Source organism: Lithobates pipiens, unplaced genomic scaffold (genome assembly GCF_037356315.1).
Source record: "Lithobates pipiens isolate NorthernLeopardFrog02 unplaced genomic scaffold, aLitPip1_a1.2 Scaffold_6, whole genome shotgun sequence".
Classification (NCBI taxonomy): Eukaryota; Metazoa; Chordata; class Amphibia; order Anura; family Ranidae; genus Lithobates; species Lithobates pipiens.
The window spans coordinates 4,753,241-4,769,319 of NW_027507881.1; the positions used below are offsets into that span (position 1 = coordinate 4,753,241).

The window sequence follows — 16,079 nt, forward strand, 5'->3', positions numbered from 1 at the left end:
AAATTCCCTCCTTTTTACAAGTGATCAAATGCCCTCTGTTCTCAGCCGCATAAGAGCTGGTGGAGGAGAAACAACAGTACACTGAGCTTCCCATTGAATGGCTGTGCAGGAGGGGAGGGGGGGTTTTGTCAGGACAAGTCTGATCATTGGAGTAGTGTACATGGAGTTCCCAGCATAGCTAGAGAATTGACCACAGTGGGCTCTCCTGCTTAGTGTGGTAAGCTTTTAACCACACTCAGGTCCACACCATAGCTGTTTTACTGCTACAGGGCGGCAACTGTGCACCAGATCAAGTATATAGCCGGGTACTGCAGACTCGATGTCCACCGGGACCTGTCGATTGTTCAGTACATTGATCTGTCATTAAGGAAGGCATGGATCCTGTGTTCCTGCAAAGCAGGAACACAGAATCTATGCCTTCCCTTCGTAAAAGTACCTCCCCCATATTATACAAGCACTGGCTAGGCACACATTTAACTGATCGCCCTAGATCAGTGATGGAGACCCTCGGCACCCCAGATGTTTTGGAACTACATTTCCCATGATGCTCAACTACACTGCAGAGTGCATGAGCATCATGGGAAATGTAGTTCCTAAACATCTGGGGTGCCAAGGTTCGCCACCACTGCCCTAGATCAAGGGTCTGAAACTGGCGGCCCTCCAGCTGTTGCGAAACTACAAGTCCCATCATGCCTCTGCCTGTAGGAGTCATGCTTGTAACTGTCAGCTTTGCAATGCCTCATGGGACTTAGTAGTTCCGCAAAAGCTGGAAGGCCACCAGTTTGAGATCCCTGCCCTAGATAATAACCTCTTCCCAGCCAGTGTCATTAGTACAGTGACAGTGCATATATTTTTTTTTAGCACTAATCGCTGTATTAGGATGCTTTCACACTGAGGCGCTTTGCAGGCACTAAAGTGCTAAAAATAGCGCCTGCAAAGTGCACTGAAACAGCCGCTGCTGTGTGGAGCAGTGCGCTTGTAGGGCGGTCAAAAAAGTCCTACAGGTTGCATCTTTGGAGCGGTGTATTTACCTCTCCTAAAGCACCCCTTCTCATTGAAAACAATGCAAACCCACCTGCAAAGTGCGATTTTTTTTTTTTTTTTTTTTTTTTTTTTTTTTTTTTTTCGGGTGGTTTTAACCCTTTTTTTCAGCCACTAGCGGGGGTTAAAATTGCTCCAATAGCTGCTGATAGTAGCGCTAAAACGACGGTAAAGCGGCACTAAATAGTGCGCCGATTTACCACCAATGCCCCAGTGTGAAAGTAGCCTTAGTGTCACTGGTTTCCAAAAAGTGTCAGTTAGTGTCCAATTTGTCTGCCGCAATATCGCAGTCCCGCTATCGCCACCATTGCTAATAAAAATAGATATATCGCACATTCAAGTAGCGCAATTTTCAAAGCCGCACTTGGTGTGAACCGGGGCTAAACGGGAATGCGCAACAAACGTATTGTGCGGTTTTCTCAAATTTGCCTGCAAAAGTGCTTGCGCTTCAAAGGTGCGTTTTTCATTCTCGGTTTGAAGCATCTTGCTGCGAAAGCGGCGATTTTTTTTTTTTTTTTTTTTTTGCCAACCGAAGCTGTTGTCGGGAAAAGCCACCAAACGTCTTTGTTGATGCGACGCAGCGCTGCTCACTTCTCGCTCCTCTGGTAGGCCGGGGCGCGGAAGGGCACGTGTTCAAAGCGCATTCCTGGGATAACATTTGTTTTGGAGAAGCGGGACGTCTGAGAAGGCAGCTCGGTGTTTTACGACTGTCTGAGAGGCGTGTGCTTTAGTTTGGACGGGTCCGGCACAAAGTCAATAGGAGAAGCTGTAGGGCTCTTGTCATTCCTCCTCCGAGCCCAGAGTATCTTGTGTAGGGGGGCCGCGGCCTACTCTGTGTGTAAGATGAAGGAGCAACAAGAGAATGGATGCCAGCACTCCAACCATGTAGAAAACACTACATGTCTTCTTACCTGTCACCATGTGTGGGCTATACAGGAAAAAAATAAAAAAATACACTCACCGGCCACTTTATTAGGTACATCTGTTCAAAAAAATACAATAAAGTTACTTGAAGGGGCCACAATGGGGCTGATTTAGTAAAGGCAAATATACTTTCTTAGCTACACCTGTTCAATGGCTCGGTAACACAAATTTCTAATCAGCCAATCACATGGCAGCAACTCAATGCATTTAGGCATCTAGACGTGGTGAAGACGACTTTCTGAAGTTCAAACCGAGCATCAGAATGGGGAAGAAAAGGGGATTTAAAGCGGGAGTTCAGCCGTTTTTTGTTTTTTTAAAGTCAGCGGCTACAAATACTGCAGCTGCTGACTTTTAAAATAAGGACACTTACCCGCCCAGCACGCCCGCGATTTCAGCACCCGAAGCCGATCTCTCGATCATCTCTCAGATGCTGCCGCCGCCATCTTAGATATGGGAATCAGGAAGTGGAGCCTTGTGGCTTCACTTCCCGGTTCCCTACTGCGCATGCACGAATCGCGCTGCGCAATAAGGATGGTCCCCGCTGTCCCTGGGATCCGTGTGTTTCCTAGCGGACAGCGGAGGGACCCGCAGGAAGTGGCGTAAATATCCGCAGATTCTGCGGATATTTATGCCGGAAGTGGGTGCAAATACCTGTACTGTACAGGTATCTGCACCCCCCTCCCCCCTGAAAGGTGCCAATTGCGGCGCTGAAGGGGGGGTTCAGATGAGCGGAAGTTCCACTTTAGGGTGGAGCCCCGCTTTAAGTGACTTTGAACATGGTGTGGTTGTTGGTGGCAGACGGGCTGTTCTGAGTATTTCTGGGATTTTTCACGCACAACCATCTCTCAATTTTTAGCGACTGGTCCAAAAAAGAGAAAATATCCAGTGAGCGGCAGTTGTGTGGAGGAAAATGCCTTGTTGATGTCAGAGGAGAATGGGGCAGACTGGTTCCAGATGATAGAAAGACAACAGTAACTCAAATAACCTCTCGTTACAGAAGGAAAAAAAAAACAAGATAATTTGGAATACCCCGCGCTTGGACTACAAATATGTATAAAGTATATAGTAAAGTATATAAGCTGCGCCCCTCAAAAGTGCAAAGAAACGTGACTTTGTGAGTTGTGAAATGGTAAAGGGGGCGCTACAATAAAATGGTAACAATAACGTGCTCTAGTGCTTAAAGTGGTTGTAAACCCTTACAAACCACTTTGACCTACAGGTAAGCCTAGATTAAGGCTTCCCTGTAGGTCCAAGAAATATCTCCTAAACCTACACGGTTTAGGAGATATTTGCCGAAAGACAGGCATGCGCCGTAGACAGAGGCGCGCAGGCGCACTGGGTAAGCCGCAGATCGCGGCGATATGCCGCGTGTGTCGGCTCCCATGCGCGGGAGTGATGTCATCGCTGCTCCGGCGAATCACAGTGCCGGAGCAGCGAGACCCACCGAGAAGATGGATGCGCCGGACTACAGGGGACAGCGGTGACTTCGCTGGCTCCTGTGTCAGGTAAGTGACACATAATTGACTACTATGCGATGCATAGTAGTCCATTATGCTTTACCTTTGCAGGGAATCAAAGAGGAAGTAAACTCATCAGGGTTTACTTCCTCTTTAAAGTGGTGTTGCCACCAAAAAAGAAAAAATTGTTTAAAATTCTTAAAAAAAAATTGGAAAAAAAAAAAATGTTTTTACTCACCTCTAAATGCCTGTTGCTAGGGGGTCCCTCGTAGTCTGCCTTCTTTCTTGCTCAGGCTGGTGACATCACTCCCCCTCGTGCCGCACAGTCACCTGGGACCTGTCACGTGTCCCAGGTAACTGTGCGGCGTGTCACGGCGCCGCATGTGCAGTGGGTGCTCGACTGTGAAGCCACAGCCGGGGGGCCCCCAGTACGAATGACGGCCCCGTGAACGGAGCGGGGAACTAGGGGGGGGGGGGGCTTCGTTCCCCCGCATCGCTGGACCCTGGGACAGGTAAGTGTCCGATTTATTAAAAGTCAGCAGCTGCTGACTTTTTTAATTTTTTTTTTTTTTTTTATTATTTTTTTTTAGGGGGTACCCCACTTTAATACCGCAGGCATCTTATTATTCAATACATACTGCAATATACATTAACCACCAGGCCTCTTTTTCAGATTTGGTGTTTACATGTTTAAAACAGTTTTTTTTTTTGCTACAAAATTACTTAGAACCCCCAAACATTTTATATTGTTTTTTTTTCTTACACCCTAGAGAATAAAATGGCAGTCATTGAAATACTTTTTTTCACACCGTATTTGCGCAGCGGTCTTACAAGCGCACTTTTTTTGGAAGAAAATTCACTTTTTTGAATAAAAAAAATATGACAACAGTAAAATTAGCCCAATTTTTTTTTTATATTGTGAAAGATAATAGTACGCCGAGTAAATTGATACCCAACATGTCACGCTTCAAAATTGCGCCCGCTCGTGGAATGGCGTCAAACTTTTAGCCTCAAAAATCTCCATAAGCGACATTTAAAAAAAATTCTACAGGTTGCGTTACAGAGGAGGTCTAGGGCTAGAATTATTGCTCTCGCTCTACCGATCGCGACGATACCTCACATGTGTGGTTTGACCACTGTTTTCATATGCGGGCGCTACTCACGTATGCGCTCGCTTCTGTGCGCAAGCTCGTCGTGACGGGGTGTTTTTAAAAACTTTTTTTTTTTTCTTATTTATTTTAATTGATTTTATTTATTTTTACACTGTTTAAAAAAACAAAAATGGATCACTTTTATTCCTATTACAAGGAATGTAAACATCCCTTGTAATAGAAAAAAGCATGACAGGTCCTCTTAAATATGAGATCTGGGGGGTCAAAAAGTCCTCAGATCTCATATTTGGACTAAAATGCAAAAAAAAAAGAAAAAAAATTACATAAAAAAAAAAACATACCTTTTAAGAGGTATGGGCGGAAGTGATGTTTTGACGTCGCTTCTGCCCTCCTATGGTATAGAGACGAGTGGGGGCCATCTTAGCCTCACTTGTCTCTATGCCCAGCTAGCGAAAGGACCCGATCGCCTCGGGAAGGTGCGGGAGGGCGGCGGGAGGGGGGGGTGGCACCTCTCCCGCCACCGATAGCTGTGATCTTTTGCGGCGGATCTGCCGCGGGGAGACCACCGTTATCGTATAGACGACCGCCGCCTGAAGAGACGGATATCTCGCTTGTGGCAGCAGCTGCTGCCGTTACCGAGATATCCCTCTTCAAAAATAGGACGTACATCGGCGTGCGCTGGTCATTAAGTGGTTAAATACATATAAGTATTCAGCAACAAAAAAAAAGTGAACATATATAACAAATAAACAAATTGTCCATAGAAAATAGTGAAACTGGAGTAGGTGTAAATCCTGTATCCCGTCACCGCTTGGGAAAATGGACAACCACAGCACCCAGTGAAATGACGGTAAGTAGCCTACTCACCGACTCACCTTGACCCCTTTATTTAAAAAGTAAGGTCAGGTGAAGCTTTAGCAGGTTTAGGGAACTGCCAACCTTGATGGGGAAACTTCTGCTTAGGTGTACCAGTGATATTGTTTCACGTTTGCTCAAGAAAAAATATAGAGAGAACCGTACCATGGCATAATAACGTTTTATTTAAAATAACATAAAAGCAAAAACAGCCAAATGGCCTCTTACTTTAAAAGTGCCATAACCTTGGCACTAGAGGGAACGAACGTATCAGACCGGGTGGATTGGAACCTAGCTGTGCCGCTTCCGCTGCTTGGATTGGCATGCGTTCCACCCTCTGGATCTCGGGGGAACCAAGCGTTCGGACCAAAAGCGATGTGACCGGAATACGCCTCGATGTACGTTTCGTCGTAATGACGTCGTCAGGAAGCAAGAATGCAGAATACCATCTCTAAAAGCACAGCGCATCAAACCTTGAAGCAGATGGGTTACAGCTGCAGAAGACCACACCGGGTGCCGCTCCTGTCGTATGGGAACAGGAAACTGAGGCTACAATTGGCACAGGATCACCAAAATCTTTACTGTAAGAGCGGCAAGGATGTGGAATTCCCTTCCACAGGCGGTGGTCTCAGCGGGGAGCATCGATAGTTTCAAGAAATGATTAGATGAGCACCTGAACGACCGCAACATACAGAGATATACAATGTAATACTGACATATAATCACACAAATAGGTTGGACTTGATGGACTTGTGTCTTTTTTTTCAACCTCACCTACTATGTAACTATAAAAATTGAACAATAGAAGATTGGAAGAACGTTGCTTGGTTTGATGAGTCTGGATTTCAGCTCCGACATTCAGATGGTGGGGTCAGAATTTGGCACATGGATCCATCCTGCCTTGTATCACCGGTTCAGGCTGGTGGTGGGGTTTGTAATGGTGGGGGGGATGGGGTATCACCGATTCAGGCTGATGGTGGGGGGGATGGGGTATCACCGATTCAGGCTGGTGATGGGGGTGTAATGGTGTGGGGGGGTATCTTCTTGGCACACTTTGGGCCCCTTAGTACCAATTGATCATGGTTTAATCACCACAACCTACCTGAGTATTGTTGCTGACCATGTCCATCCCTTTATAACTGCAGTGTCCCCATCTTCTGATGGCTCCTTCCAGCAGGATAATGCACCATGTCACAAAGCTCCAATCATCTCACCACCGGACAATGAGGTCCCTGTCCTCCAATGGCCTCCACACTCACCACATCTCATCCAATAGAGCACCTTTGGGATGTGGTGGAAGAGGAGGAGTGAGCACCACCGAAATAGACTGAGCCGACTCGGCTCGGCTCCACTTGCAGTTATGCCAACTGTGAGAGCAGCCGAATACACAGGACATCCGGCATTGTGTATCTCGGCGGTGCTAAAATGTAAAAACCGAGATGGACACTGATAAGGCTGCATTGATGGGCATTTAAAATGTAAGGGTTTTTTTTTTTTTGTCCTTAAACTTCCCCCCTAAACTTGGGGTGCGTGTTATACGCCGATAAATAATATAAATAAGTGTGTGTGTGTGTGTGTGTGTGTGTGTGTGTGTATATATATTTGGAGCTGGGCAATTTTTTTTTTTTTTTTTTTTTTTTAGAAAACTCGATTCACAATTCAAATCGAGGTGTTTTTTTAAAAATTCTTTTATTATATTTTTATTGACACCGCGCTAGTCCTTAGGAGCTACAGGCAGGGGTTTTTAGGCAAGGCTGCGGCTTCGGCCTAGTCCACGCCGTCCGGCCTCGCGGTCGCCGAAGCCACGGCCTCGCCTAAAAACTCTGCCTGCGCACCTCGGGACGGGCACGGTGGTGAAAAAAAAAAATCGATTTGCTTAAAATTTGAATCGATTTGACCTCTCAACTCGATTCAAGATTTAAATAGATTTTTTTTCCCCAGCCCTTATATATTGTTCTTTCTGCCTGAAAACTTGAGATTGTCCATGGCAACCAAAAAGTGTCCCTTTACATCAAAAGTGACCAGCTAGAAAACAGCGATAGTGAATTAGAACACTTGAATTGAGCGATTGTGAATCGTGGGGAAATTATTATTTTTTTTATTATTATTTATAGTTATTTTTTTATATTTTTATGATTTCGTTGTTTAAAACTTTATCATACCCTGGGATGTCTACTAGACTCTTGTTTGGACAGATTTAACCGGTTCCCAACCAGCGCACGCCGATGTACGTCGGCAGAATGGCACGGGCAGGCATATTGGCGTACAGGTACGTCCATTCTTCAATGCCGCCCTGCCAGCGCGAGCGCATGCCGGTCGGGACCCCCGTGAGTCCGGTCGCCGGGTCCCGCGCACTCGATCGCCGCGGGCATACCCGCGATCATCTCACGGGGCGGCTGAATGGAGAAATGCCATTGTAAACAGCATTTCTCCCATTCTGCCTAGCAACATAGTGACGCTGATCTCTGCTCCATGTGTTTGGAGCAGAGATCAGTGTTCACTAAATGAAAAGCCCAACCCCCCCCCCCCCCCCCACAGTTAGTAACACACCCCTAGGAACACTTAACCCCTACACTGCCACCACCTGGTTAACCCCTTCACTGCCAGTGTCATTTACACAGGAATCACTGCATTTATATAGCAGTGATTACTGTATAAATGACAATGGTCCCAAAAATGTGTCAAAAATGTCCCAATGTGTCTGCCATAATGTCGCAATCACAATACAAAATCGCTGATCGCCGCCATTACTAGTAAAAAAAAAAAAAAAATTATTAATAAAAATGCATAAAACTATCCCTATTTTGTAAACGCTATAACTTTTGCGCAAACCAATCAATAATCGCTTATTGCGATTTGTTTTTTTATTTTTTTTTTATTTTTATTTTTTACAAAAATATGTAGAAGAATACGTATCGGCCTAAACTGAGGAAAAAAAAAATAGTTTTATATATTTTTGGGGGGTATTTATTATAACAAAAAGTAAAAAAATAATGCATTTTTTTTCAAAATTGTCACTCTATTTTTGTTTATAGCGCAAAAAATAAAACCACAGGGGTGATCAAATACCAACAAAAGAAAGCTCTATTTGTGGGGAAAAAAGGACGTCAATTTTGTTTAGGAGTCACGTCGCACGACCGCGCAATTGTCAGTTAAAGTGATGCAGTGCCGAATCACATAAAGTGGTCTGGTCTTTGACTAAGAATTACAGGCCTACAATGTAAAACGCTAAATTTCTATGCAAAAAATGGTACCGCTTTGAGATTAAAAATCTGACATAATCATACCGCTAGGGTTGCTACAAGAGAGGTATGGGGTTAGTTTTTATTTTTCTGAATCGTACTTCCCTAGGGTGGATACAGCATCGGTCCCCAGCAGGCTCTAACATTGTGAAGCAAGTGATCAAATAATACTGATCGATTGGTTCTCAGCGCTCTCTGACTGCCAGTCATCAGCTTTCCGCTCTCCTCCCCCCCCCCCAGTGCTTACTGGAGTGCTCAGCTGTGGAGGGGCAGTAGGCGCGCTGAGAGGCTGAGCCGGGTGCCAGTCTGGCACGATCTTGCCCAGGGCCTGGATTGGCTCTATGACGTCAGCCGACAGCGGGCTTCAGCTTCAGCCTGTTGTCAGCTGAAAACGGGTCACCAGGAGTGCAGAACGACCTGCATTCCTGTAATCAAGAGGAGAAGTACAGCCCGCTGTTGCATGACTTTTGGTACAGCCCTTGTGGGGGGGGGGGAGGGGCTCTCCGACCAAAATTTGAGTTGTAGTAGTTCAGTGTGCGGATTTGTAGTACTTTTCTATTGATGCTACAGCCAATGCCAAAGCTGGATCACTATTTATTACAGGTATTTGTATAACCCTGACGATATACATGGTGCTTTACATTACAGTATATTGTACCTTCACATCAGTCACTGCCCCCAAGGAGCTTACAATCTAAGGTCCCTAACTCAAATACATGCTAATAGTATCCATACATGCTTTCATTTTACTGTCCGATTGATAGGTGATCAGCAGGTGTGATCAAACCAAGTCAATCAACCAGGGCGGAAAGCTATTGGTTATTTTGCAGCGCTAAAATAGTCTGTTCATGGAGACAATCGTATTGTGTTCTATCAATTTAAGAGATCACATGGTGTAAACAGAGATCTGATTAGGGGCTTATGATCTTACCGTAACCACTTCAGCCCGGAAGGTTTTACCCCCCCCCCCATTCATGACAAGACCCTTTTTTGCGAAATGGTGCTGCGTCGCTTTGACAATTGCGCAGTCGTGCGACGCTGTACCCAAATAAAATAATGACCCTTTTTTTTTAAACTAAACAGAAATAGAGCTTTCTTTAGGTGGTATTTGATCACCTCTGCGATTTTTTTTTTTTTTTTTTTTTTTTTTTTTTTTTTTTTTTTTTATTGTGCTACCAAACAAAAACAGGCCAACAATTTTGAAAAAAAAAGACATTTTTTTTTTTTACTTTCTGCAATAAAACATCCAATTAAAAAAATGTAAGGAATCAATGTGTATTCTGCTACATGTTTTTTGTTAAAAAAAAAAAATCCCTATAAGTGTATATTGGTTGGTTTGCACAAAAGTTATTGTATCTTCAAACTATGGGATATATTTATGGAATTGTGTGTGTGTGTGTGTGTATGTATGTTTATGTATGTGTGTATATATATATATATATATATATATATATATATATATATATATACACACACACACACACACACACACACACACACACACACACACACACACACTTCCATAAATATATCCCATAGTTTGCAGATACAATAACTTTTGTGCAAACCAACCATATATAATATAATTTGGACTACGACATTGGCAATGGACAAATCTGCCTCTTTTTGGACCAGTGACACCAATACAATGATCAGTGCTAAAAATAAAAAGTGCACTGTCTCTGTAAAAATGACACGGAAAGGAGGCAGTCAAAGGGTTAAATGTGTCCCTAGGGAGTGCTTTCTAACTGTGGGGAAAGTGGTTTGACTGGGGGAAAATGGAGATCCTTGTTTCTGCTTCTGAGAATGATCGGCTCCTGCTATGTCCAATCGCAGCAGGACGCCGGCGGTGCACGTGTGTGCCCCAGACCCGTGCACGAAATCACGCACAGGAGGGCCGCCCTGCCGCAGTATACATGTAGGGGCAGTCCGGAAGTGGCTAAAGTGATACTAAAGTAAAATTAAATAAAAATTAAAAAAAGTACAATACATCCCTACTCCGTATTATGTTTTGCACAGAGCAGTCCTAATCCTCGTCTTCTCTTGTCCCCTGCCAGGGCTTGGGGCAGCTACTATGGTACCTCCATAGCAGCTGCTGGCTATGCATGCTTGCCCCCGAGACAGCTCTGTTTATCCATTGACACACACAACTGGCTCAGCTCTGCCCCCCCGCTCCCATCTCACTGGCTCTGATTGACCTCAGCAGGAGCCAATGAGATAGAAGAGACTCGGGAGAGCAGCTGCTCTCGTGCACAACACTGGATCAAGATCAGGCTTGGTAAGTATTGGGGGCGGGGGGGAGCTGCACACTTTATTTTTATTTATTTTTATCTGCAGGCAAGACCGGGCCATTCTGGAACTTTTGTTTACAAGTTTAAATCAGTGTTTTGTGCTAGAAAACTACTCAGAACTCCCAAACTTATATATAAATTTTATAGTGTTTTTTTTTTTTTTGCAGAGAATAATATGGCGATTGTTGCAATATTTTATATTGCACAGTATTTGTACAGTGGTCTTTCAAATGTAATTTTTTTGGGAAAAATAAATTTTAATGAATAAAAAAAAAAAAAAACACATAGTTACCCCAATTATTTTGGATAATGTGAAAGCTGATGTTACACCGAGCAAATGGATACCTAACACGTCATGCTTTAAAAACGCTTGTGGAATGGTGACCAACTACAGTACTTGGGGATGTGTTTGTGTGTGTGTATATATATATATATATATGTATGCACACACACACACACACGCACTAGAATTATTGCTCTCGCTCTAACGATCGTGCGATATCTCACATGTGTGATTTGAATTCCGTTTACATATGTGGGTGTGACTTACGTATGTTTTCGCTTCTGCCCACGAGCACAGAGGGAGGGGGGGGGGCGCTTTTAAGGTCATAGAGACAAGTGGCAGCCATTTTATCCTGACTCGACTTCCTGCCCAGCAAACGGCCGGATCAGTGATATTGTCATGGAGGAGGAGGAGGGAAGAGGACTCCAGTGGCAACCTGTGAAGCTCTGGTGAACTCCATGCGCAATAGGTAGAGCTGCAAAATTAATCGGCAAGATCGCGATCTTGACTAAAGTGTTTCACAATTCTTTCCTATGCCAAAGAATTCTCTCTGCTCTTCAGAAGCCACAGCCTTCAAATGAAAAGGAAGAGAAAATGGGCAGTCTTCCAAGAATCACAACATTCTTTATAAGTTGAACTTGGGTATAAACATTGTAACAATTTGTCAATGAAATAGACTTTGTGTGTAAGTGAAAAACTTTAAACACTAAACCTTTTTCTGACATTTGATGGTTTCAAGTTAAAATCATTGTTTTTTTCTAGAAAATTACTTGGAACCCCCAAACATATATATATATATATATATATATATATATATATATTATATATATATATATATATATATATATAAAATTTTGAAGACACCTAGAGAATAAGATGGTGGATGTTGCAATATTTTATGTCACACTTTATTTGCGCAGTACTCTTTTAATGCAATTTTTTTTTTTGTATAATGTGAAAGATTTTACGTTGCAAGAATCGTGATACTTTTTATTCTAAGCAAGAAATTTTTACTTCTCATTTTGGCCAGATTCGTGCAACAAGAGGGTTAAGGCAGTGCTGGAAAATAATGGCAGCCACATAAAAAACATTGACACTTTGGGCCCAATTTGGACATTTTCACTTAGGGGTGTACTGACTTTTGTTGCCAGCGGTTTAGACATTAATGGCTGTGTGTTGAGTTATTTTGAGGGGACAGGAAATGTACACTGTTATACAAGCTGTACACTCACTACTTTACATTGTAGACAAGTGTCATTTCTTCAGTGTTGTCACATGAAAAGATAGAAGAAAAGATTTACAGAAGTGTGAGGGGTGTACTTTTGTGAGATACTGTATGTGCAAAAATGGCTCTGGCAGCAAAAAGGTTAAACTAACACATAATACATTTTTGTTTTGTTTTTTTTTTCTCTTGAAGAAATCATCGGCACAGACCAGCTTCCCGCTCTTGTACAGGAGACGGAGGGTGTGCGGCATTACCCCTGGAGGATAGACAACAAGTACTACACAGCCATTGTAAATCTCTGCATCGTACCCAGCACAACCCAGGTGACCGCTCGGGTAGCAGAGTCTGTCCAGGCCTTCGTTGTATACTTTGACAGCACAGTGGTAAGTGTTTATGGTGGATATAAGATACAAATATGTACAGGACCAGATTAAAATGACAGTCTGATGTCGTCTTTTATACCGGGATAGAATTTTTTTTTAAGTGAAACTGAACTCACAGAAATACTCACCTCCTCTTTCCAACGATGCAGAAATTGCGTGGGGGTCCTCCCAAGATCCATACCAGACCCCTATCCGAGCACGCAGCATGTAAGGTCAGGAAAGGGGGGGGGTAACAAGAAAGCCCCCCCCCCGGACCATATCAGACCAAATACCCTCAACCCCCCACCACCCCAAAGCACCTTGTTTCCATGTTGATGAGGACAAGGACCTCTTCCCGACAACCCTTGTTTTTGGTTGTCAAAAGTCTGTGGGCAGGGCCTGGAATCCACCCCCCCAAAGCTAGGTGAAAATAAACACACGTATTTTATTAATCTTCTTCTTCCTCTGGCAACATCTTCTCCCTCTGCCGGTCCTTCTCCCCTCTGGTTCTTCTCCTCTCTGCGCTGTTCCTCCTCCTCTCTCTCTCTGCGATGTTCCTCCTCCTCTCTCTCTGCGCTGCACTGTTCCTCCTCCTCTCTCTGCGCTGTCCCTTCCCCTCCCTCCCTCTTGCTCTGCGCTGTCCCTTCCCCTCCCTCCCTCTTGCTCTGCGCTGTCCCTTCCCCTCCCTCCCTCCTGCTCGCTCTGCGCTGTCCCTTCCCCTCCCTCCTTCCCGCTCGCTCTGCGCTGTCCCTTCCCCTCCTTCCCGCTCGCTCTGCGCTGTCCCTTCCCCTCCTTCCCGCTCGCTCGGCGCTGTCCCTTCCCCTCCCGCTCGCTCGCTCGGCGCTGTCCCTTCCCCTCCCGCTCGCTCGCTCGGCGCTGTCCCTTCCCCTCCCGCTCGCTCGCTCGGCGCTGTCCCTTCCCCTCCCTCCCGCTCGCTCGCTCGGCGCTGTCCCTTCCCCTCCCGCTCGCTCGGCGCTGTCCCTTCCCCTCCCGCTCGCTCGGCGCTGTCCCTTCCCCTCCCGCTCGCTCGGCGCTGTCCCTTCCCCTCCCGCTCGCTCGGCGCTGTCCCTTCCCCTCCCGCTCGCTCGGCGCTGTCCCTTCCCCTCCCGCTCGCTCGGCGCTGTCCCTTCCCCTCCCGCTCGCTCGGCGCTGTCCCTTCCCCTCCCGCTCGCTCGGCGCTGTCCCTTCCCCTCCCGCTCGCTCGGTGCTGTCCCTTCCCCTCCCGCTCGCTCGGCGCTGTCCCTTCCCCTCCCGCTCGCTCGGCGCTGTCCCTTCCCCTCCCGCTCGCTCGGCGCTGTCCCTTCCTCTCCCGCTCGCTCGGCGCTGTCCCTTCCCCTCCCGCTCGCTCGCTCGGCGCTGTCCCTTCCCCTCCCGCTCGCTCGCTCGGCGCTGTCCCTTCCCCTCCCGCTCGCTCGCTCGGCGCTGTCCCTTCCCCTCCCGCTCGCTCGCTCGGCGCTGTCCCTTCCCCTCCCGCTCGCTCGCTCGGCGCTGTCCCTTCCCCTCCCGCTCGCTCGCTCGGCGCTGTCCCTTCCCCTCCCGCTCGCTCGCTCGGCGCTGTCCCTTCCCCTCCCGCTCGCTCGCTCTGCGCTGTCCCTTTCCCTCCCCCACGCTCGCTCTGCGCTCTCCCTTACCCTCCCCCACGCTCGCTCTGCGCTCTCCCTTACCCTCCCCCACGCTCGCTCTGCGCTCTCCCTTACCCTCCCCCACGCTCGCTCTGCGCTCTCCCTTACCCTCCCCCACGCTCGCTCTGCGCTGTCCCTTACCCTCCCCCTCGCTCTCTCTGCGCTGTCCCTTACCCTCCCCCACGCTCGCTCTGCGCTCTCCCTTACCCTCCCGCTCGCTCTGCGCTGTCCCTTACCCTCCCCCTCGCTCGCTCTGCGCTCTCCCTTACCCTCCCCCTCGCTCGCTCTGCGCTCTCCCTTACCCTCCCCCTCGCTCGCTCTGCGCTCTCCCTTACCCTCCCCCTCGCTCGCTCTGCGCTCTCCCTTACCCTCCCCCTCGCTCGCTCTGCGCTCTCCCTTACCCTCCCCCTCGCTCGCTCTGCGCTCTCCCTTACCCTCCCCCTCGCTCGCTCTGCGCTCTCCCTTACCCTCCCCCTCGCTCGCTCTGCGCTCTCCCTTACCCTCCCCCTCGCTCGCTCTGCGCTCTCCCTTACCCTCCCCCTCGCTCGCTCTGCGCTCTCCCTTCCCCTCCCTCCCGCTCGCTCGCTCTGTGCTGTCCCTTCCCCTCCCCCTCGCTCGCTCTGCGCTCTCCCTTCCCCTCCCTCTCGCTCTGCGCTGTCTTTGCGCTCTTTTGCTGGGACCTTTTATAGACAGGTGTGTGCCTTTCCAAATCATGTCCAATCAGCTGAATCTACCACAGGTGGACTCCAATCAAGTTGTAGAAACATCTCAAGGATGATCAGTGGAAACAGGAGGCACCTTAATTCAATTTTGAGTGTCATGGCAAAGGGTGTGAATACTTATGTACATAGGATTTTTTAAATAAATTTACAAAGATTTTAAACAAACTTCTTTCACGTTGTCATTATGGGGGATTGTTTGTAGAATTTTGAGGAAAATAATGAATTTAATCAATTTTGGAATAAGACTTGTAACATATCAAAATGTGGAAAAAGTGAAGCGCTGTGAATACATTCCGGATGCACTGTTCCTAATAAAGTGGCCGGTGGGCGTATATATCTAACAGTAAACAGAAGCCTAAATATGAATGAGATATAAAATATACAAGCCTAGCAATCGGATTCCAGCCATCGTTTTCTCTCTTGTTTTTACATGTTTGCTGCAGAGTAGCTTCCAATATAAATATCTCTTGTTGAAAATCTGAACCTTTTATAATTGGAAGTGAATGTTATTTCAGTAGCCTGGCTCAGACCGAGTCCCGTGATTGGAGAATCGCCAAAGTTGTTGCTTTCACTGGGTCCTGCATTTTCTTAGCAACCAGAGGGCTATAATATTAGTGATGCCGAAATTGTATATTAGAAGCTCAATGTTATAAGACAGATTTTTAGCGACACCTTGCAGTCACGATATGAAATCATTATAATAATAATAATAATAAACTGCTTGGAATATTCCTTTACATTATGTCTCTATAGTCTCTCACACAGTTGAAAGTGGCAAAGAATGTGCTGTGAGCCAGTTAGATTGCATTGCCCAGTATTGCCCTTGTATCCTGTTTTCAGGCACTGGGAGGGGGGGACACAACTGTTTACACCAGCCTTTCTGACCCAGGGTTCTCCTCCAGAGCACAAATCCGGGCCATCAGACCTTGTCATGTGGCCCACT

General features: G+C 46.5%; 1 protein-coding gene across 2 annotated transcripts in view; it reads left to right on the top strand.

Moving 5' to 3' along the window:
• LOC143958199 (alpha- and gamma-adaptin-binding protein p34-like) overlaps positions 1-16,079 on the top strand; it is a 56,675-nt gene that overhangs the window by 9,924 nt on the left and 30,672 nt on the right. For both annotated transcript variants that reach the window (XM_077467667.1, XM_077467668.1), the window contains exon 2: positions 12,623-12,813. In XM_077467667.1, the coding sequence (XP_077323793.1) occupies positions 12,623-12,813 (191 nt within the window). The remainder of the gene's footprint in view (positions 1-12,622; positions 12,814-16,079) is intronic.